Source organism: Rutilus rutilus, assembly GCF_951802725.1.
Source record: "Rutilus rutilus genome assembly, chromosome: 6".
NCBI lineage: Eukaryota > Metazoa > Chordata > Actinopteri > Cypriniformes > Leuciscidae > Rutilus > Rutilus rutilus.
The window spans coordinates 24,619,161-24,644,034 of NC_140214.1; the positions used below are offsets into that span (position 1 = coordinate 24,619,161).

General features: G+C 40.5%; 1 protein-coding gene across 1 annotated transcript in view; it reads left to right on the forward strand.

Annotated features, from left to right (window-relative positions):
- The window catches only part of dpydb (dihydropyrimidine dehydrogenase b), a 137,871-nt gene that overhangs the window by 21,961 nt on the left and 91,036 nt on the right, over positions 1-24,874 (forward strand). Inside the window, exons 4-8 of the mRNA XM_084411657.1 lie at positions 8,247-8,334; positions 8,551-8,712; positions 13,352-13,548; positions 15,037-15,118; positions 17,285-17,372. Of these exons, the coding sequence (XP_084267783.1) occupies positions 8,247-8,334; positions 8,551-8,712; positions 13,352-13,548; positions 15,037-15,118; positions 17,285-17,372 (617 nt within the window). The remainder of the gene's footprint in view (positions 1-8,246; positions 8,335-8,550; positions 8,713-13,351; positions 13,549-15,036; positions 15,119-17,284; positions 17,373-24,874) is intronic.

Sequence of the window (24,874 nt, forward strand, 5' to 3'; positions counted from 1 at the left end):
GTTATTTTTGTTTGTTTTTGCGCACAAAAAGTATTCTCGTCGCTTGATATACTTAAGATTGAGCCACTGTAGTCACTTGGACTATATTAACGATCTCTTTAATACATTTTCTGGGCCAGCAAGTTTCGGTCACCTAGAAGTCTATGGAGGAGTGAGCCAGCTCTCAGATTTCATCAAAAATATCTTAATTTGTGTTCCGAAGATGAACGAAGGTCTTACGGGGTTGGAACAACATGAGGGTGAGTAATTACTGACAGAATTTTCATTTTTGGGTGAACTAACCCTTTAATACATACTTGCTAAATAAAAGTATAAGAGCCAGATTTACTAAACAGGGCAAATTAGCGTGAAGGCACAATCCCATAAAAGCCTCAATGGGAGTGGAAAGTTCTGCACGTGATCTACTGACAACGGGCAAATTAAAGAACACAGATGCAGCCAGATAATTTCCATAATCACCAACGCAATCTACCAAGAGCAGCGCAAATTAGGGTCTGGTTTAAGACTTTTTTTGGCCTGTAAAATAATGATGCAAATACCAGTAAATTGACGAGCGCATAACTTAGTAAATCACTTTTTTTTTTTTTTATGTTATGCTTTATTGTCAACAGCAGGTAGCATGTACAGTGCCATATCTCATATAACAAAAAAATATTTCACATGCCTCAACAAGAAGGAACAAGGGAGAAAAATAAATAAATAAATAAATAATAATAATAATAATAAGTTTAAAGTAAATCACTTTTGCTACGTCCCAATTCGCATACTAGCCACTAGAATTAGTGTGTCCGAAATCGTAGTATGTTTAAATATTGAAGTATTCCAAAGATACCCGGATGATATACTTTTTCCGGTGCAGATCCGTGCACACTCTAATATTGCCCACAACCCATTGCGCGTTGGACAAGGATTCAGTTAGAATTACGAACACAATTAAAACGTAAATGCAATAGCACGTCAAAAAATAAATAAATACAAACATGCCAGATGCGCGAGACCGATGGTTAAGTAGAGAGGTTTAGATAAAGGGGTTTGAATGAATCATAATCAGTATCTAACCTGGCAAAAATATATTTATGCAATGTTATCAACAACATTATATTTCATTTGCAATAGCATTGAGGACTAAAGATACATTTGGTCATTAACCTTTAAATGCATCATTATGCAAACACATGAGGAGAGTCTCCGCATGAAAGACCCACGACTGGCAGCTCAACGTGCTACTACATTTCTCTCTGATACAGTAGGAAATTAAATTAAATTGAATGTGGACGATTTTAACTGTGAGACGATGATTGACGGTAGTTTATACAGTGACAGGATGCACGTAACTAAGCGACCGAGCGCTCCGTTAAAGACGTAATTATGACGGAGTAGTATGTTCCAAAGCTTGCCTACTATTCTGCTACACACTCAAAAGTATGGACTTTTTCTTCACAAAACAGTACATACTTTTAGGGAATAGTATAAGTAGGCGAATTGGGACGCAGCACTTGCATGATTCATTTAAATATTCTCCACTCATACATTTTGTGTCCGAAAGGAAAACTTCTACAAATGCATATGCAATAAGGTCAGCTGCAAAAATAACTGTCCACACCTTTTCAGCACAGATTTTTTACTGCGTGTCTTTAGTAAATCCTGACAGTAGTTTCTTAACGCCAAAAGTGGGTTTGCGCTGGCACAAGCTGTTAGTAAATCTGGCCCTTAAAATCTTACTGACCCCATACTTTCAAACGCTACTGTAAGAATTGTTATTATTATTAAAAGTTATTATTAAAAGTATCTTTATTAATGAAATTACATTAGAAATGTATTTATTATTGAAATGATATCATCATTTGGCAAAAGAATTGCATTTCTTTTCATTAATATTTATTCCTTAAAAGAACTTTTAAGTTTTGTTAGGGAACTGGAACAGAATCACTAAATCCTCTCTTAATGTTTTCCATCCCTAGTTATAAGAGTTTTCACTAGACTAGTACTAATGGTCTGAAAGGTGAATTTGGCTTTATATGATACATTCCTGCACGAAAGCGAGGATCTCAAAGCCGACAGCTGCCTTTAGTGTCTGTTGTCAAACCGATTTCACAGATGTCAGATGAATGAAGTCAAGTAACATGTTGCGTTGTTAAAATGATGAGCTCTAATGAGGAATAACTCCTCTTATTATTCTCTGCTCCACCACACCCCTGACAGAAGCCCCTTTTTCTTTTCCTTTTCCTGTATATTCTTTGACACAGGAGCCACAGTATATAAAGGTGGATTGATCATTAAAACCGTTCTCTCATCCCTGCTGTCCCACCACCTAGTCTGAAAGGAGGCCCCTTTGATTCAGAGCCAGGCTTAATTGGTCGTATCTAAAATGGTTTAAGTAATTAAGATGACAGAGCCGGTCTGCGAGAGGACACTTTCCTCATGTCCTATTGGAGATGTCTGGCACCTCTCTAGGGTCCTCATTATGATTAGGTCCCCACAAGTTACATGTCCTCACGAGTGAGGATTTTGATGGGTATCTCTCCAAGTTGACCTCCTACACACACATGATAAATTCTTCATCTCTATAGGAGAGCGTTTGGGATTAAGTTGGTAGTAGTGGGAGGCAGGAGGTGATTTGACAGTGTTCGCTAATGCCCACGTTGGTTTTGAAATGAGCTAACATTGTATCATGTTTTGTTGCACTGAGTAATGCATGAGCAAGTGTGCTAGAAAGAGACCACAATGAAAACCTGGGTTTTAAAATATAATTGAATCCTCAATTTACAAAACCTCAAAACTAATGTTAATTGATTAAATCCAAATTAATAAGAACTATTTCAGATTCTGCGCTTTTAGGTCACTAATCAAGTAAATTTGTGGCATTGCTCATGTATAGATGGATGTTCTTCCAAGATGCTCTTTGGATCATTTTTAAATCATACTGGAGATTCAGGTCTTCATCAGGGTTTAAAGGGGTCATAACATTATTTTTAATATGTTCCTTGAGGATCATTTTAATAAAGTTCAGTCATGACAGCTCTGTGGATAGGTTGTAAAACATTGTATTAATGTAAATGGATTATGGAATGTAAATAGGTTTGGTTTTGGCGAACTAGACCTGCTGGTGCTGCTGCTACTTGAGCTTTGGTTGCTGCTGTAGACCAAGTACCTCTTGAATCTGCTAAACGCTCAGAACATGAAATTAAAAGAAAAAATGCTGCTGTTGCTGCTAGAGAGGGGGAGACCCTAACCCCCGAATCCTAACCTCCAACCTGCCCCAGTGTAGCAGGTGGTGCTGGGGGAGGTGGAGGGCTAGCAAACGAATTTGCATAGCGAACAGAGATAGTGTATTCGTGTGGATGTGTCACGGTTATATAGGGAAATGGCACTGAATATGAGAAATTAATTGACAAACATTACATTGAACAATCCAATCAGAACGTGAATATGAGTTCAGAATTACAATATGAGTTTAATGACTGAACTTTTCATTTTTTTGCACGCACACAAAAAAAGAAACATATATGCAGAAAAATTATTTTCATCCTTATTCTGAGAATGTCTGAAATGATCCATTTTTTAAGGGTCGGCTCAATGTCAATATGAAATCAAAATTTTATTTTATATGGAATAGTATTTATTGTAAATGATTTATGCATGACCATCATTTTTTATAATGAGGAGGAAGTTTTGAGTTATGAAACTTGCAGGATGTTTTAATGGTACAAGGACCTCTTATATGTCAAAGGATCAAGGAAACTGTAAATGAAACTGTCAGAATCATACTAATTTAGAAAATAGAAGTATTTTCATTAGTGGTCCCGTGGACTATATTTCATTTGTTAAAATGTTTAGGATCAGTGGTGCAACTGTACCACAAGAACTCACTTGTTGTTGTTGTTGTTGTTGTTGTTGTTATGAAATTTGTTGTGTTCTGTTGATTCACAGTTTATTCCACAATTTAAATGAGTGAGAAATACATGTGTGTGTGTGCTGCTGAATCTATAATGGATGTGTAAGCTGTTGGCACCGGAATGAATCAGTTGTCAGTGTATTTCGCTGAAAAGCTTCCCATATCCCCCCCCCCCATCCTTTCAAATAAAATGTTTTACAATAACCATGTTTTTTTAATGAATTCTATACATGCATATTTTCCTCAGTTGGTCAGGTTTTTTTAATCATCCCTCAGGCAAATCCTGAGGGCATCCCTGTGAAGGATGACTGTACAAGTAAAGAGAATGCAAACTGAAGTGTTACAGGAAGCCCTCTGTTTTTATAGTAAGAGGGAAGAGTAGAGTAGGTCAGGCTTATGGGGTTGAAAGATAGCCTTTGTTTGTATGCAGTTACAGGTATAGGCAGTAGTGACCAGATTTCTGAAATGAAAACTGGAGACATTTATACTTCATCCATTATTATAGTATTGAAAATTGTTATGTTAAAGTATTAATTATAAAGGAGGACAGTTCAGGTTTTGTGTATTTTGACCTTTATAAATGTAATACTGTGATGAACCATGGTCATCGTATTTACATTTAAATTCAACCCAAACTTGAACATGAAAGACTGTTCAGAATAACACAAACTAATGCTCATTGACTGCCCATAACATAAGTAACTACAATGAACTGGTATCAAATGGATCTAAATTAAATCAGTAATAATGTTCATCATCTAAATAAGTGGGTTTGTCCAGTGCCTTAAATAGAAATTGTAAATTGCTCAGTTTAATTGCCGGCTGTTCAGTGAGTTTATTATTTTTTAACCTTAAAAAAAAAAAAAAAAAATCACCACTGTATTTATTTATTAATTATTTTTTTCTCAAGCATATGCAATAACTAGCACTTAATTATGGTTTTATTTCAGGAGTTGTATCTAAAATTAAAAACAGACATTTCTGACAACTACACTGTCTTGGTCAGAGATATCTGAAATAAAAACATTGTCATTGTCATTTTATGTATTTTGTATATTCCTTCCAGCTGTGCAGACAACTCTACTTAATCAGGTTAATTAGGATTATTGATGGGATTCTCTGTTGAGGATAATTAACTGCAAGAGATTCCCAAGTGCACTTCACTCCACATGAGCGGATGCCTAGAACATATATTTCCTCAACATCAGTCACATATGACCTCTGTCAAATGAAATGAGTGTACAACGCCTTGACACTGTAGTGACATGAGGTATTACCGCTGACACAGTGCTGGAGCGGAGTGCGTATTCCAGAGGTCATGTTTAGTCTGACCTCCCATTGCGGCTCATTTACCGGCTGGTGCTAAGACCAGGCAACACACGCAAATAAATAATGGAACAAGTGCTGAATTTAAGAGTGCAGGGGTCAGAGCTTTGCGCTTCTACTGCGTTCACACAACAGAAAAATTTCTAATTTCCATTGAAAAAAATGTGAATGTGCCTCCAGCGCAGCGCTGTGTGCAATGCTAAGGATATATGTACTGTAAATAAGCCAAGAAAACGGAATTGTGGCATTACTAGACACAAGCAAATATTTTAAGGCATAAATGTTGTGAGATAATGTCATAACTGATATAATTGAGAATCCCAGCGGCCTCCATTCTTAAATAATGGAAAACTCCCAGTAGCAACAACGCACAGCATCTATCAGAGATCTCAGTCACAGCCCACAGGGAGAGCTGACTCCGTTAATGATCATACTGGAATTATTCTGCCCTTGAAAGCGAACTTCAAATGCATATTTATTTGACTGAATTACATTTAAGGCCTAAGCTTTTCATTTCTCAAGCAGTACAGCATTGACTCTATGTTTGCCCTTGAAGTCCCATGCTACAGAATATGATAAAATGTATTGCTTTAAGTTTATTCCATGCTTTCGTTATGTCAATTAAGTATGATTTTGTGAGACATGAGACTTTGGAAATGTGCTTTTCTGTCTGCTAAATATAGTTGGAAAAGCAACAACATCTGAATGACGTTTGGTTCCAGGGCAGCAACACCACTGAACAGATTATTTTTAGAGAATCCAAAATACAGTGCAACCAGTGTTATTCCTAAAAAAAAAAAACTCTAACGCCCGTTTCACACATACTCCGTTTGCCGTGCGTATGCGGTGCATATTTTTATCCGTACCCATGTTAATAGGTTAGAGCTTTCACACTGCACGCGGATGCGGTCCGGCGATCCGTTCCAGGAGCGGTGCGAGTTTTTTTTTGCTGTGCTGCACACGCTGAATTAAAGTGACAGCGCATGGTTCGTGGTCAAAATGAACACAGATTGACATGAAAATATAATAATCTCACCATAAATGCATTTAATTAAATAAAATGTAGTAATCTCACCATAAATGTAATTTAATACTACTATTTTTCACAGTCATCTTTTTTACTTTAAGACCGGGGTAAAGCAAAGAAAACTACAATTTACCTCAACAAGGCGACATAATGAACAACACTCGTCTCATTCATGGAGGTGGAAAAACTATATAGAAGTAGCATTGAATAATACGTTGTTTAAATTGTGTTTAAACGTCTATTGAAGAGTGTATGTGTACAAAGAGAATCGCAATGCTGACAAAACTTTTTTTAAATAAAAATTGCTGATAACTTTTGGATTTGAAATACAAATAATGAGTAAATGTGTTTGTGGTACAGCCGCGGATCAGTTACGCACTGCAAACGCAGCATATGTGAAAGCACTATAGCGCGTGCTGCTCCTGCACCGCATACGCACTTCAAAAAGAGTATGTGTGAAACGGGCGTAAGAACAGATTATTTTAAATTAGTCAAAAGCAGCCAGTTTAGTTAATTTCCTAAGTTAATGAATCTAATGAGTCAACCGTTTTTAGTAAATTAAAAATGAATAGTTTAGCCATGAATTAGTGTTCTGATTGGTTGTTTCAATGTAACGTCCACAGCCAATAAATTTCACATATCCATTACTATTTTCCTTCATAACCACGATGCATCCAAACAAATACACTAACTCTGTGCCCTCCACCTCCCCAGCACCACCTGCCTAGATTTGTTATGGGGGGGTCTCCCTCTCTCTAGCAGCAGCAGCATGTTTCAATTGATTTTATGTTCTGAGTATTTATCAGAAGCAAGTCGTACTTGCTCTGCAGCAGCCATATCTTATGTAGCAGAAGCATAGCAGATCTAGTCCGCCAAGACCAAACCTATGTACATATCATTTTCATAAAATATTTTAGAAACTATCCCAAGAGTTGTCATGACTGAAATATAGAAAACGGATGAGACTTAAATCAGTGTAGTTACTACTGACTGGTTGTTCATATGACAAAATTGAGTGTTGTCAGTAGTACAGAATTTTATGAAAAAAATATATATTTTATTTTATTTTATATTGTTATTTATTGGCCAATTATTAGATCGGATTTATGCCACTTTTAAAAATACTGCATTTCTTTTAGTTCTTGCAAGGAATACATATTTGGAAAAAGAATGGTAAATGGAAGCATGAGCTGGAATCAGTAAAAGGAATCTTTTCAAAATGATTACCAATTCCCATCCCTTCGCTTAATCCACATTGATTGTCCGCAGATTTTAGCCAGAATTTTGATGTGATCCTTTTATTATGGATGTATGCAGCCCCTCTATTTCCCACTGACATTTGCCCGAATGTGTTTGCTCTCAATCAATCAGAAATGCTAAAAGAAAAGTGGCAGGTTACCATGAGCCAAAACATTTTAAAAGATGTATGTGAAACTGACCAAAAATCAGGTAACTGAACTATGATTATTGCACCCTTGTTGTATGTCTTGTCTAAACCATGATATTTTAGCTTTAGGTTTCAACTGGAATTTCACGCTCACAGGGACCTAGTCAAGCCTTACCTATATCCAGAGCCGTTCCACTCGTTCTCTCCGATGGAATGTGCTGCATGCATTTTGTTCCTCCTTGAATATTTAATTGGCTAGAGCCAAATTATCCCATGTATAATTTAAAGCAGGCATGTTGTTGTCTACCAAAATGGAGTTCCCTGGTCATTATGAAGTCAGCAGTATTTATAAGAGGTATCAGTCTTCACCACAGTCGGTGCAGAGACATGTCTAAGATAAAACAAGCATCAGCCATTTGTTCTCAGCTCTCCTTTTTCGAACCACACAAAGGGCAAACCATTATCTACTGCTGCACACCATCAGCAGTGCCAGTAGCTTATTTGACTTAAGGTTTTCTTGCTTTACCTATTAGAGTGTGTGTGTATAAATGTGTTTTTTTGTTTTTTTTATAACTGAAGATTTCAAAATATAAATGTATTGTTTTTCATAGATGCCTGAAATGTGCAGATGCTCCTTGTCAGAAAAGCTGCCCCACCAATTTGGATATCAAGTCTTTCATCACCAGCATTTCCAACAAGGTAACACCTATTACAACGCTTGAACTTGCTCGCTCAGCTGCTACGCCAAACAGAGTTTATTGATGGTGGCTTAAGTGATAATCTTATAATCCTTTGCGTATTATATTTCTCAGTTAGTTAAGCATAAGCACTTACATGGCTTTATTCGGCCAGGTAAAATCTCCAAAGCTCTGCTTGAGTCCATGTTTATCGTTGGCTCTATTGTGTGTCTTCTAGAACTACTATGGTGCTGCCAAGGCAATACTGTCCGATAACCCTCTGGGTTTGACCTGTGGCATGGTGTGTCCCACCTCTGATCTCTGTGTGGGGGGCTGTAACCTCTATGCCTCTGAGGAAGGCCCCATCAATATTGGTGGGCTGCAGCAGTTTGCAACTGAGGTAAGGAGCTCTTCTAGTGCAACAGCTAAAACTGCAGATTTTTTGCTGTTAGGTCAAAGGTCTGTTGTGGACTATAGGGGTGCAAATCATTTTCAGATAATCGTTCAACTGAACTCAAAGCTAAAAAAGTAATGCAGAAAAAATATTGTCTGGAAGTCCAAATCTTATTGTTTAGACTTTAATGGTGATTTAATGTAATTATTCCTTCAGTGCTCTCCTCTTTTCTTTCTGCTGTCATGTACTAAGTCTTGTACTTTCACTTCCTCACTCACATCCCTATAACAGTCGCCTGGCTCTTTTTAGTTCCTCTGAAAAAAGTCAGTGGAAAAGTATTTTTCTCTGTTGGAATGGACTTTTTTTTCAAAGGTATAAATCAAGAACAAGCTCCGGGAGAAAGAGAAAGTTAGCCTTTGCTCTCTTGTTTTTTCTTTAGTTCTTAATCTTTTTGAGGAAAAGTAGAACACAAGGACTTTTTTTTATGTAGCCTGCCTAGTATCCCACTACTTTGCACTGTCCTGTTTATTTAGCTTGTATGGGCTTATTTGTTGGTAATTACTTTTTGTATTTATTGTCTCTGCTATGATTGACTTAGCTGGGTCGTTATAAACACTGATTTTAAACATATACATAGTGTATTAAAGTACATATTTCAATGCATGTTATTGAATATGCCGATGTTAATGTATTTGGTCTTGGTGGACTAGATCTGCTATGCTGCTGTTGATTATTGCTGCTCTTGCTGGTGCAGTGCAAGTATGGGGGGGTTCAGAGGAATTTTGTTAGCGGACTGCAGGACTAGCTTATATCAAACAATGAACTGGACTATTTAAATGTTGAGCAGGCAATCTCATTGGCTGTAGGATCTGCAGAGGCTTGTGCATTTACATTTACATTTATTCATTTAGCTGACGCTTTTTTTTATCCAAAGCGACTTACAATTGCTATATATGTCAGAGGTCGCACGCCTCTGGAGCAACTAGGGGTTAAGTGTCTTGCTCAGGGACACATTGGTGTCTCACAGTGGATTCGAACCCGGGTCTCTCACACCAAAGGCATGTGTCTTATCCATTGCGCCACACCACCCCACGTTGTGCCATGCGGTAACGATGTGATTGCTTGTAGATTGTATGTAAAGTACCTATCATCCTGCGCCCTCTAGAGTTTCATGATATCATTCAAAATTTGGGGGTCTGTTCAAATTTTTTTTCATGTTTTTGAAAGAAGTCACTTATGCTCACCAAAGCTGCATTTTATATGATCAAAAATACTTGAAAAACAGTAATATTGTTAAATATTATTAACATTTAAAAACAGTTTTATATGTTAATATATTTTAAAGTGTAATTTATTAATGGGGATTAATTTCAATAGCCATTACTCCAGTCTTTTTTTGCTGCTCACCTAACATTTCTTATTAATTATTATAAATGTTAAAAGCATTTGTGCTGCTTTATATTTTTGTGGAAACCATGACACTTTTTTCAGAATTTTGTGATAAATAGAAAGTTCAAAAGAACAGCATGGAATTTATAGCATAAAGGTATTTACTGTGACTTTGTATCAATTAAATGCATCCTTGCTGAATTTTTATTATTATTCATTTCTTAAAATCTTGCTGACCTCAAACTTTTAACGGTTGCTTTGTCATGATCTATAGGGGCTGCTGTTAGCGTTGGTTGCAGAAGAGATGAAACAGGATCTAAGTGCAGTGTCTTTATTTAGAAATAAACTCAAATCACAGGAACAAAATCAGGAACAGAGCAACCAATGTAGTAATGACATAGAACTGATAATGAACTGAAAGAAACACAGGGCTTAAATAGACAGCAAACAAGAGAGGCTAATTAACTAAACACACCTGAACAAGACTGAACTAATTAACAACCTAGAGAAACAGACATGAACAGAACAGAACAGATCAAAAACAAACAAATAAACTTAAAGCGTGACAGCTGCATCCGAAACTGCATATTTCCCTACTATATAGTAGGCGATAAACAGTTTGTGACAAAAGAAGTATGTCCAAATTCACATACTCATAAAAGAGTAGGCAAAAAGTACCCGGATGACCTACTCAGGGCTCAATGCTAAGAATTTTTTCTACAGGCCAGGGGTGCGTTTCCCGTACAACTATATAGCTCGCTGCTTAACTACCATAGTACGATGCATCGATGGAGAAATCAACTAGCTAGTCACGACTGTTTCCCGAAACCGTATGTCACAAAGTATCGTTCAACCACGTTGGTTTATGACGTCTCGCACGTGGTGGACTAATAACTTATTTTAATTCATCTGTTTGAGATCGAATTAACGCTAGATTTTGTCATATAAGCTACAGACATGGCATCTGAACACCATTTCTAATTTTTCTCAGTTATTTTGCTTTATTACCAGACTCAATATTTGGCTCGTTGTTACATAGTAGAGCACGTTCGCACATGCGCAGTCTTCAAAAACGGTGCTTTAAATCTCTTGACAAACTAAAAGACGTAAATTACATTTGTATGTATTCTAAATAAATAACACGGGTTGTACTGAATGTCAGCTTGCTTATTTTGCTAAAGATAAGGATTTATTCAGTCTACATCTCATTTAATCTAGAAACTATGCTTCTAACCACAGCTCGAGAGCTGTCGTTCCAACCACACAAGTTTGCGATGCTGTTTGCGAACGTTCGTTGGAACGATGGTTTCGGGAAACACCAAATCGTTGAACTATGCTGATAACGACGGAACTTGCGACCATAGTTGGCTAACGATGCTTTCGGGAAACGCACCCCTGGTCAGGCCAGTGGTTCAAATTTTGACTTGCCCTGCCAAAATTTTCTCTGACCCCACCACAAAAAAAGTAATACATAAATAAAATAAAATAGGCCTAGTTATTGTTTAAGTTGTTTTTGATCCATGTAACCTTAATAAACAAGGTTATGACACCAAAAACTACTAGCCTAACTCATTTAAATGTTAAATATTGTTAAAATCAGTAATAAAATAAGACCAAATAATCAAATTACAAGCAATGCCACAAATAAATACAACAAATTCAACAAACATGAAATAAACAGTTCTTTTCAGGTTTTTCATGTAGGTCTAAACTAGATATTCAGGTTTTCTGTAATGTATCCGTTATTGCGTGTGTGAGATATTCAGGTACAGAAATCAACTGTAAAATATCACTGCATAGTCTTCACTGTATAAATATAGATGAACCCTTATTAAAGTTATTCAGTCAAGAGCAGTGAGCAATTTTTTCTGTCTTTAATTTGATTAACGTATAGAAACAGACAGTGGCAGGACTGCTGTCACTATTGAAAATAAGTACCTACTCAAGAGAGTGCGCGATTTCGGACGCAGCCTGTGTTTGTCTTTGGACTTTTGTGTCACTTCCTGTCTCATGTGCCATAGTTGACGTGTTGTAGTTTTTTCACCTTGATTTGTTCCTTGATTGTTTCCACAGGTGTTTCGTGTGTCCCTTGTTAGCCTCCTGTGTATTTATAGTGTATATATTTTGTCAGTCATTGTTTTGGCCTGTTGCTGTATGGTTAGGATTTCTTAGTTCTCTGGTTTCTTGGAATAGTTTATTATTTTAGTAGGGAAAATATGACGATAACAGGGTTAAAGCATAAACTTGTGAGACAAAAGTTGTTGTTTTTTTAAACTACATTACAAAAAAAAAAAAAAAAAAGGATTATACTGCATATTGTGTTTTCATCAAAATGTGGATATATTTGCTAATACAGCAAGAAAAAAAATAATGCAGACAGGCCAATTAAGCATATTTTTTGTAAGATAAATATAAATAATTTGAATACAACTTAACATTCTATTTGTATAATAAAATAATATTTTTAACAATGACAAAAAAAAAATCCCCATATGGTTAATGCTGGCATTCTTGCCCACAAAAGTTATGTCCACATATGGACGCTTTTCTGTAGAACGACCCAGTCTTATCTTCTCTTCAACTGACCTCAGCAAATCCCTCCATTTTCACATCCCCCCTCTTTGAAAAAAAATCATCCATAAGAGGTCCAGAGAGTCCTGCAGGAGAACGCCAACTGAACCATCCCGTCAGCTGCTCCTCTGTCACCTCTTACCGTAGAGATGACAGCTTCTCTCTTCTCAAATGTGAAAGGCCAGGGTTTTTTTTATCAGCCTGTTGATTAGATAAGCCCAAGACAGGGCCATCAGCGACCGTTCGCCTTCCCTCCTCTCCTCAGTAAGAGCTCGCCGACATACACAGACCAGTGCCTGCATTAGCGTAAAGCAGGAACTGTACAGTACATCACATACAGTAAATCACATTATACTGTATGCCCAGGGCGGCTTCTGGTAAACAGTCAGTTGAGATGAGATGATGCAAACTGGGCCTGAAAGGCTTTCTGGAGCTAAATAAGAGAGGAAAGGGAATAAGGTAATCACGGCGTAATGTTGTTTCATTGGGCTAGAGCGGATCCGTGCTTTTACTGTAAAAAGCTCTTGGCTAGGGAGATCAACTTTGAACTGTAATTTGCAGACTGATTAGAGTTTACAGTGCCTGGGAAATAGGATTTATGTGTAAATGTGTATTTTGCTCCAGTAGGAGAAAGAGCCAGAATAAAGGCGAGGTTTGTTTTAGGAGTTTCCTGTGCTCTCCTCAGGTGTTCAGCAATATGGGCATCCCTCAGATCAGGAATCCAGAGCTTCCCCCGGCGAAGGAAATGCCAGAGAGCTACCACACAAGGATCGCTCTCATTGGCTGCGGCCCTGCCAGCATCAGCTGCGCCTCCTTCCTTGCTCGGCTAGGCTACGACAACATCACCATCTTCGAGAAACAGAAATACATCGGTGGCCTCAGGTAAAGTGAATGCTTCTGATTTTCCATCTGCTAAACTAAAGGTTATGACGCACTACTACAAATATGAAGTTATGGATCCTCTTATCTACATTCTGAAAAGATCATGCTGGTCTTAGCTGGTGGAGAACTGCAGTCTTGCAGAATAAAACATAATCAATGTCCTGTCATAGTTATCTTGGATGTAGAAACAGCTGTCTAGGTTTTTGTTTACAAAAATACAGTAGGTCATTTAATTGTCAATCAAATAAACAAGCACAAAAATAAACAAGTAGATTCAGATCAACTGATCAACTTATTTGTATAACTAGTATGTTACTAGTATTAGGATATTATTTATATTATTAATAGTATATTAAGGATAGGCAAACCGGTTGTAAATACTACACATATGTAATTAAATGTAATAGTTTTTTTGTTTGTTATTATTACTCAGGCTTATTCATAGGCAATTTGTTTCTCAATATGAGATATTTGCACTAGCATTCAAAAGTTTGGGGTCAGAAAGATTCAAAAGAAATTAAAACATTTATTCAGTAAGAATTCAATTAATCAAAAGTGACAGTAAAACTTTTTTCATTTCAAATAAATGCTGTTCTTTTGAATGTTCTATTCATCATAGAATCCTGAAAAATATCATATTTTCTACAAACATATTTAAGCGGCAGAATTGTTTTCAACATTGATAGTTCCTTGAGCAGCAAATCAGCATATTAGAATGATTTCTGAAGGATCATGTGACACTGAAGACTGGAGTAATGATGCTGAAAATTCACCTTTGCCATCACAGGAATATATTACATTTTAAAATATATTAAAATAAATTAAATTGTTTTAAATCACAAAATTGCTGTTTTACTGTCTTTTTGATCAAATAAATGCAGCCTTGGTGAGCTTAAGAGACCGACACCATCATTTTTGAACAGTAGTGTATATCAACAAACAATACCGGACATTATTATTATTATTATTATATTTATAAATAACCTGTCTTTTCTTTTTGCGTGTGTGTGTGTGTGTTTTGGTAATATTACGTTCCTCCTGGAGCTTTAATGAGGGGAATACACACTTGAGTGCAGAGAGATCACATGTGCGGTTTGAACAGGTGCCTTTTTCTCCTAAAGGTTATTTACTGAAGAAGTCTGAATTATACACCACCTTGTAATCCCCGTTATTAATATTTTACTCACGCCCGATAGAGACTGAAATGCTGCCGAGCTTGTCATATTCGCCATACCTCTCACATGCATCATGGGGTGTTCATGCGGACATCGATTTGCACAGTGCCAAAGCAACTGGACATTATTCATTTTCAATGAGAGTTGGCACAAACATGATATAGAAAGACTGCTGTCAATTCGACAAAGTAAAACAGAGCTTAGTAGACTGATTGATCAGAGCATCCTTAGTGCCTAAATAAATATAATGCCACAAAGAAACAATTGTAAATATTAAAAGATGTTTTGTGTGTCTCTCTGTTTTTGTTCACAGCACTGCTGAAATTCCTCAGTTCCGTTTGCCCTACGAGGTGGTGCAGTTTGAGATTGATCTGATGAAGGATCTTGGCGTAAAGGTACCAGTGAGAGAGACATGGCAGGATGTCAAATCCTTCCAACCCATCAACAGCCAAATGTCACTGACATTAATAACCGTGCAGGGACAAAAGCAAGCTAACAAAACACAATTAAAAGCCACATTAGTGAGGCAAGTAGCAAAGACATCCATCTGTCCATTGCCTGAGAGCTGTGATGGTGAGAAATGGCAATCGATAGTCCTCATCCAGATCACCTGACCATGATTAATTTGATTTTAGTCTTGAGAGAGAGCTGGAGAGAGAGGGAGGGTGAGGGAAAGGGTTTCTCAAACTCAATGAAGGTTGGTTAAGGCTAGGTAAGGAGTACACTGACTCCCATGAGCTGACGTTTACATCAACACTTTATTCATTTTCAGCAAAGAAATTCTATCTTCATTGCCTCAATCATTTTAGAGCCTCTGATGAGGATTCCGACATATTCCACTATATACAAAACTTTAAATTCTTCAGTTCCCTTGACACTGAACAGACTTATAATCACATACTACCCAAGAAAGTTCACAACCCACAAGTCATCTTTACAATCGAGCACTGAAATGTACTAATATTACTATTAACTGCATAGGCTTAACAATATGCTACAATTATTGTGTATTTGATTTAGGGATGCATGACAAGTCACTACCATATCAGTTGATATTGGATATACCAACCCGATCTCACAGCAATTCGTACGTATTTTACGAGGTGGCTAATTCGTACGAATTCATACGACCTCAGTCGTATTTTACGAGTTGCCCAATTCGTATGAATTACCTACCCCTGACCCCGCCCCTAAACCTAGCCGTCTCTGGGGTTTAGACAAATCGTACGAATTGACGGATTTGTATGAATTAGCCACCTCGTACTTACTTGTACAAAATGAGATAGTGTTGGATATACACTACTGTTCAAAAGTTTGGGGTCAGTAAGAATTTGTTTTTCTTTCAAAGAAATTAATACTTTTATTTAGCAAGGATGCATTCAGTTGATCAAAAGTGACAGTAAAGACAATGCTTTATGTTATTTCTGTTTCAGATAAATGTTGTTCTTGTGAACTTTTTATTCATTAATTAAAGAATCATGGTAAAAAAAATAAAAAATAATGTATCACAGTTTTACGCCAAAATATTAAGTTTTTTAACAATGATAATTAATAAGAAATGTTTATTGAGCAGTAATTCAACATATTATAATTTCTGAAGGATCATGTGACACTGAAGACTGGAGAAATGATGCTGAAAATCAGCTCTGCCATCACAGGAATAAATTACATTTTAAAATATGTTAAAATAAAAACAGTTATTTTAAACTAATAATATTTCACAATATTACTGTTTTTACTGTATTTTTTTATCAAATAAATGCAGCCTTTGTGAGAATGAGACTTCTTTCAAAAACATTACAAAAATCTTACCGACCTCAAACTTTTTTGTGTGTATTTCTGCCAATATTGGAAATTTAATTGTGCTGCTCATTTTTAGCTTTTACATGTAAATTACCTTTACCTACCTAATGCTCAAAATGAATATCCATTTAATTATTTTTTTATATTTGCACATGAAACTATTGACTGTTGGCTTATTAGAATGGAAAATTATGTATTGCTACAGTATATTCCTTGTCCTTTACCTTGCATAGTTTATATGACTAGCTTCTACCAAGTTACAGATGAATATGCTGTACAATACTGTACAATCTGATTGGACTGTGCCTTTGATGTCAACAACAAAATATAGGGAAGTGTTATATCCGGTTCGACAAACCCAAGTGGATAAACCTGTATATTTTGCTTTCCTAACTATACATGATTATATTGTTAGCTACGTTTTAGTTTTTGCATTCAGCATTATTTTCCTCTGTAGTCTGTGACCCTTTAAGAATAGACCTGAGACCCACAGCTTGTGAATCATGGGTCTATTTGTCATTTGTACCCCAACACATAGCGGCACATGTGACCATAGAATCACTCTGTTTGCACTAATGTATCATAACTATACTGGTCTGTATACTGCTGTCACAAAGGTTGTGGGATGATTGATGTAATTATGTCCTGGAATTCACAGCAGCGTAGAATAATTGACGCTAACATCCTCTTTATGTGAATAATACAGACAGATGGAGACAGCTGAGACAGATGCAGTTTTTTTTTTTTTTTTCTGACAGGTTGTTCTTGATAAGGGGCTGGGGCAGAACGGGATGACTCTGACCTCGCTGAAGGAGGAGGGCTTCCAAGTGATCTTCGTTGGTATTGGTCAGTTCATCTCTAGAGTTACTTTTGCCTTCTTTGTGTGTGCTTTTTACTTTATTTTAACAAAACTATGCATCCATTTGTCATGTGCTTGCTGACACCCTGTGTTGATTAACTAATTAGTCTCTGCATAAAAAAATAGTGATCTCCTTCAGTGAAGGCCATTGAGGGAAGTTAAACTCATTTTCCCCCCTCAAGGGACACCCATAACCCCTGTCCTCATTTCCCTTGATATCTAACTGGCTTGTCTGTGTAATGCTCCCTGTTTCATTGTCTCTTTTTTCTGTCTGTCTTCTGTGTGTTGTGTTCTGTCTTTCTCTCCGTCTCCCCATCTGTTCTGTGTCCTTCACTCTGTCTTTCCCTCTGAACACACACACATCTGCCCTCCTTGTTAAATGCCACATTCATTTTTCCATCCAGACTTGATGTCCGTATTGAACCTTAAAGAGATCATTAAAAAATGAAAGAAGTGGTTCATAGTTTACCAAAAATATAACAATTCCGTTATTTACTTACCTTCACGTTGTCAAAACAGTGTAAGTTTGAGTTTCTTTCAACAGTTGAACGTGCATTAAATGGAAATTCATCTATTTTCTTAGTTTTTTTTATAGATCTTATTGTGAACGTTTCATGAATAAAACCTCATTTTGACAACTTGATCTTCCTGTGACGCATCAAACTCCTCTTTGGTGACACAGTATGCAGGACATAATTTCATCAATTGAAACCCTGCCCCTTTCTTGCAATCTACTGTAATCTTGCATTTAGATCTGCCCACATCCAATCAACAGCCAGTTGATTGAACCAAGTCCCCGCTTTAATTTTTTTCTTTTCGATTATTCGTTTCACTTAAATGTACATCACAATACGTAAGAAAAGATCTGTCGCTACTTCGATTACATTGCCACATTAAGAATGTCCAAGCCACCAACACACACACACACACACAAATCATAAAAATGCTTCATAATATGTCTAGATATGAAGCTGTTAGGATTGGAACAGATGTAAGTTTTGTACGTTTTTGTAACTTTTGACATTCACCCTAGAGCTCTTTGGAGTTCATGTGAGAAGTAACAAAATTGATTCATAAGGAATCGTTCTTTTCAGTCAGATCCACTTCACAAATCAAGTCGCACTGAAGGGAAGGTCATCCACAAATAACTACTTCACGAGTTCACACTTACAAATAAGTCAGATAGAATAAAAGCGTATTTGGCGTGCTGTCCGAGGAGAGGGCTCCGGGCTCGGTATTCGGCCCGAACCCAGAGTACTCCCCCCATATTCCTGGCTGTAAAAGAATGAGCCGAGAGTGAGGAGTCGGGGTGGTGGAGGGATGCTGAAAAACTGTCAAGGAATGTTAGGTGAGTTGACAGAGTGAATATATATATGCTTCTTCTCATGCTGGTATGGTAGACATAGTAATTGTTTGATGACAAGTAGATTGGATTGATTATTTGAACGTGCTCCTCCCGAACTTTGTTTATAAAACATCATTTAAATTTCAGTCTTTTCATCTCATAAATCTTTTGTATGACAGAAGGCATGGAATATATAGCTGGTGAATGATGCAATCAGCTTTTCGCTTCGGAGTTGAGCTTCTGACAAAGAAGGTCTACAGAAGAAACAAGTTTTTCCCTTCTCTTTTGGAGTGTTGGCGACACGGCACCGCAGCGACTTTCCTCAACCAGTCCAGCACATTCTAAAACAATAGCTGTTCTAACAGCTGGTATCGGTAGCGCACCGCGGGATTCCCCTTACCCGTTTGGTGACACGAGTGGGCGTTTTCCCTGCGTGCTTCAGCACAAACGAGAGAGCAGTTCTCTAAAAGAGCTTCACGGTGTGTGCGCGTTTGTACAAAAATGGCAAACACACCGTGTGTTTCTGGATGCGGTCGTTTCCTGACGACAGGTGATGGTCACGGACGCTGCATTGTATGCTTTGGCATTCGGCATGCAATGTCAGCGTTCGTGGATGAGTCATGTTCTCACTGCGGGAACATGACCATCTCGGAGCTCCGATTGCGGCTCTCACTCCTCAAAGGTATGGGAGCCCCCTCGCCTCTGCCTCGATCTAACCCTTCTTGGGGGACTACTTCGGCCTGTAGCTTGGGAGATCTAAGGGTGACAGTAAGGACCGGTTCCACCACCCCCGGGACCCCCTCACTCCCCTGTTCCGCAACCAGCTGGGCCGTCGGGAGAAACGGACTGGGCCACCTTTGAGGTCTGCACCAGTCGTATCCTTCGGCGCCCCGCCTGACGATCAGATATCGATCGCAGCATCGGAGGGCGAGCCCTCTCTCTCCGGGGATGATGACTCGGCTGTGCTGCCCCCTTCGGGTGTGGCAGTGTTGCCCAAGTCGGACCCAGAGATGATGGCTATGCTATCTCGGGCTGCCGAGAGTGTCGGGCTCGTGTGGAATCCTCCACCGTGTCCCGAACCCTCTCGGTTGGATGATTGGTTTCTCAGGGCAGCTCGCGCTGGTTCTCAGCGTCCTGCCCCAGTGCCATTCTTCCCTGAGGTGCATGAAGAGATCACTAGGTCATGGACGGCACCTTTTACTGCCAGAAGTGGTCCTAGGGTCCCCTCCCCCCTCACTACCCTCGATGGCGGGGCAGCCAAGGGTTATGTGCGTATCCCCCCCGTGGAGTGGGCAGTTGCCATGCAACTTTCCCGTAACTCCACACTAAGGGGGGGGGGACCGTGTCTCCCATCGGAGCCAGCGACCTCGTCCGCTTCTCACCGAGGGCGCCCTCCCGCATCCGCCTCCGCCTCCGCTCCTCCGCAGCAACCACCAGCAAAGCAGCGCAGAGGAGCCGGATGCGGCCGTCCAGGCCCCCGCCAAACCAGGAGGGAAGCGTAAGGGTAAGAGGCCCTGAGACGGGCGACCCAGAGGTGGAGAGGACTGCTCCTTGGGAGATGGCAACAGGACTACTCCCTACCCTGGAGGAGAACCAGCGGGAGAATCTTTTGTTCCAGTTTTCTTTTGTTCTGCCGCTGGACCAACAGCCAGCGGTACCGAAATTTTCAATAAAAGAGCAGTTTCTCTCCTCTCTGGGTCCCAAGAGGACTCAGGGAGCGGTTCATGGTACACTACCCAGACACACTCCCCTTCCTCTATCGCCAGAGGGCAGCATCGGACGGGTTCAGGACACATTAAAGCATCCTCACGTCCCATCTGCCCTACCACAGAACCAGGTAAGCGACTTACAGCACGCTCAGGCCCTGCCTTTGGCCGCCTCGACAGAAAGAGAGCCCCACGGGCCGGGTCCCTGTGTTCCACTTCGCTGCCCCACCCCAGGTATGCCTGTGGTTCCTTTGGTCCCGCTTGTACGGTCTCTGCGAGCCTGGCTAGTGCTCTCCAGGCCGTCTCGCTGGCTCATTCGGACCATCAGGCTCGGCTATGCGATTCAATTCGCCCAGTGTCCCCCCAGGTTCAGAGAGCGGAAATCGCGGTCCTACTGGCGAAGGATGCGATAGAGCCGGTTCCTCCAGCCGATATGAAGACAGGGTTCTACAGCCCTTACTTCATTGTACCCAAGAAAGGCGGTGGGTTACGGCCGATCTTAGACCTGCGAGTTTTGAATCGGGCCTTACACAAGCTACCGTTCAAAATGCTGACGCAGAAACGCATTTTCGAATGCATCCGTCCCCAAGATTGGTTTGCAGCGATCGACCTGAAGGACGCGTACTTCCATGTCTCCATCCTCCCACAACACAGAATATTTCTGCGTTTCGCGTTCGAGGATCGTGCATACCAGTACAAGGTCCTACCCTTTGGGCTGTCCCTGTCGCCTCGTGTCTTCACCAAGGTCACGAAGTCGGCCCTTGTTCCTCTGAGAGAGCAGGGCGTTTGCATCCTCAATTACCTCGACGACTGGCTCATACTAGCACAGTCCCGAGCTCAGTTGTGTGAACACAGGGACCTGGTGCTCAGTCATCTCAGCCAGCTGGGTCTTCAGGTCAACCGGGAAAAGAGCAAACTCTTGCCAGTGCAGAGGATCTCTTTTCTTGGTATGGAGTTGAACTCGGTCGAACAGACAGCGTGTCTCACAGACGAGCGTGTCCAGTCGGTGCTGAACTGCCTGAACACTTTCAAGGGCAGAACCGCGGTTCCACTGAAACATTTTCAGAGGCTCCTGGGGCATATGGCGGCCACAGCGGCAGTAGTACTGCTCGGTCTTCTCCATATGAGACCACTTCAGCACTGGCTCCATGGCTCAGTTCGGAGGTGGGCGTGGCAACGCGGCACCTACCGGGTCCAAGTTACTCCGGAGTGTCGCAAACACTTCAGCCTGTGGTCATTGTTTCTGCGGGCAGGAGTCGCTCTGAAACAAGTGTCCCGACATGCAGTGGTGTTCACAGATGCCTCTGCCACCGGCTGGGGTGCCACGTACAACAGGCATGCAGTCTCAGGGGTCTGGACGGGACCCCATCTGCATTGGCATGTCAACTGCCTAGAGTTGCTAGCAGTACGTCTTGCTCTGAGCCGCCTCAAATGGTGCCTACAGGGGAAAGACGTGCTGGTCCGCACGGACAACACTGCGACTGTTGCGTACATCAACCATCAAGGTGGTCTGCACTCTCGCCGCATGTCGCAACTCGCCCACCACCTCCTCCTCTGGAGTCAGAAGCATCTGTGGTCACTTCGTGCCATTCACATTCCTGGTGCACTCAACACCATAGCCGACGAGCTATCACATGCAGCACTTCCAGGAGAATGGAGACTCCATCCCCAGGCGGTTCAGCTGATTTGCCGTTGTTTCGGAGAGGCACAGGTAGACCTGTTTGCCTCCCCAGAGACCACCCACTGCCAGTGGTTCTATTCCCTGACCGAGGCAACTCTCGGCACGGACGCTCTGGCACACAGCTGGCCCCGGGGCCTGCGCAAATATGCGTTTCCCCCAGTGAGCCTTCTCGCACAGACATTGTGCAAGGTCAGGGAGGACGAGGAGCAGGTCCTGCTAGTAGCTCCATACTGGCCCAGCAGGACCTAGTTCCCAGAACTAATGCTCCTCGCGACAGCCCCTCCTTGGCCGATTCCTCTGAGGAAGGACCTGCTTTCTCAGAGAAGGGGCACCCTCTGGCACCCGCACCCAGACCTCTGGAAACTCTGGTTCTAGGTGACTTACCCCAAGAGGTACTTAACACCATAACTTCGGCCCGAGCCCCGTCTACGAGACGAGCTTATGCGCTGAAGTGGAACCTGTTTGTCGAGTGGTGTTCTTCTCACCAAGAAGACCCCCGGAAATGTTTGATCAGAGCCGTGCTTTCCTTCCTGCAGCAAGGGTTAGAGCAGAGGCTGTCCCCCTTCACCCTCAAAGTTTATGTTGCTGCAATATCTGCATACCATGACCTAGGGGTGTGCGATATGACAATTTTGATCGTGGACGATTAAAATGTCTCCACGATCTGCTTTTGAAGAAATATCATAGTATCGTGCATTCTATCAGTTGCTGTTCTGGCTCCTCTGTCCCAACATACTGAACAACGCAACGTATATTCACACGCAGCGGAACGGGACACTGCAGGTCACAAAAGTTCATAATTTGCATGTGCTTTAATGCCTTGTCGGTTAAAAAATTTATTCGCGTGCTGATGCGCTGTTCTAACGTGTGCGTTTCTCAGCGCGTACATGTGAAGCTCACATGCACTAAAAGCCTGTCTACCAGCGCCTGGATACTGGACTAAGTTATCTTTCGAGTCTTATTGTGCTAATACTGTCAAATACACACAAGGTTTACATAAACAAAGTCGGTTATGTCTAAAGTGAAAGCAAACTTGAGAAAATTGAGAGAAAATCTGCTTGTCAAATGCGTGTATATTAGACGCGTCACGCGCAGCTCTTAAAGAGACAGTAGTAATAGTAAACACACTGCCGCTTGTCCTTAAAGGGATAGTTCAATAAACTAATATAGTTTAATTATCTAATTATTTACGCAGTCTAATGTTGTTCCACACCTGTATTAATTTCCTTCTAATATTTTCTAATATTTTTCTAATATTAATATTTTGAAGAATGTGGCTGTTTGGTTACCCACATTCTTCCAAATAACTTTTATTTTCAACAGAAGAAAGAAACTTATTCGAGTTTAAACTTGAGAGAGTAAATTATGACAATTTGAATTTTTAGGAGAACTATCCCTTTAATGTTAATAAAACAACAAAATGCAAAGAGAAAATCACTCACTGCTCTTGACTGATAACTTTAATAGTAGCTTTAATAAGTATCAATGTATAATTTATACAGTGAAGTCTGTTTTGTTTTATTTTCATATTTGTTCATTTAATTACTTTATTCAATGCTACTGTTAAATACACCTACTGTAGCTGAAAACATAAAGCACTGTTTATTTAATTTGTATATTAAGTTGTGTATGTGTAATGTGTATCTTTGATCTTAATATTTAATAACAAAGAAAATAATGACAAATATTTTTATCTTCGCCCCTGTCTGCCATTCTTTTTTATTTTATATTTTGTCACCTAAGGCTTTGTTTTTAAAATATGGAAATTAGTTGTAATGCTCAGTCACAAAATAGTAAAACCAACATTAAAAAGAATCGTGATAAAATCGTGAATCGTGATTTTCCTGAAAAAAATCGTGATATGATATTTTTGCCATATCGCCCACCCCTACCATGACCCCATACTGGGTAAATCGGTTGGGAAGCATGACCTGGTCGTCAGGTTCCTTAGGGGGGCGAGAAGTTTAAATCCTCCTCAACCTCCCTCCATACCCTCTTGGGACCTTACGCTGGTACTAAGAGCACTTCAGCTCGTCCCATTTGAGCCTTTGCAGTCAGTTGACTTAAAGCTTCTAACTATGAAGACTCACGAATCGTGCCTGGAATTCGGGCCGGGTGACACCAACGTGGTATTGAGAGCCCGGCCTGGATATGTGCCCAAGGTTCCCACCACTCCTTTCAGGGACCAGGTGGGGAACCTGCAAGCGCTGCCCCCGGAGGAGGCAGACCCAGCCCAAGCTTTGCTTTGTCCTGTCTGAGCACTCAGAGTGTACATAGACCGGACACAAAGCTTCAGGACCTCAGACCAGCTCTTTGTCTGTTTCGGAGGCCAGCAGAAGGGGAAGGCTGTCTCCAAGCAGAGGATGGCCCACTGGATAGTGGATGCCATCACCTTGGCTTACCAAGCACAAGGTGTGCCCTGTCCTCTCAGGTTGCGAGCTCACTCTAGCAGAAGTGTTGCATCCTCCTGGGATCTGGCACAGGGCGCCTCGCTGACAGACATCTGTAGAGCTGCGGGCTGGGCGACACCCAACACGTTCACTAGGTTTTATAGCCTTCGTGTGGAGCCGGTCGCCTCCCGTGTTCTCGCCTCAAACGGTCAGAGACACGAGGGGGCCCCGGGTTAGTGTCGGCTTGCTGCGCCCACAAGTGCGCTAGAATTCTCCAGAGAGTCCTCTTAGCAGACCCTGTGAGTCCTCCAATCATCCCTATGGTGTCCGGACGTTGCGGAGCGTCCGGTGCCAGGCCTACGACTGA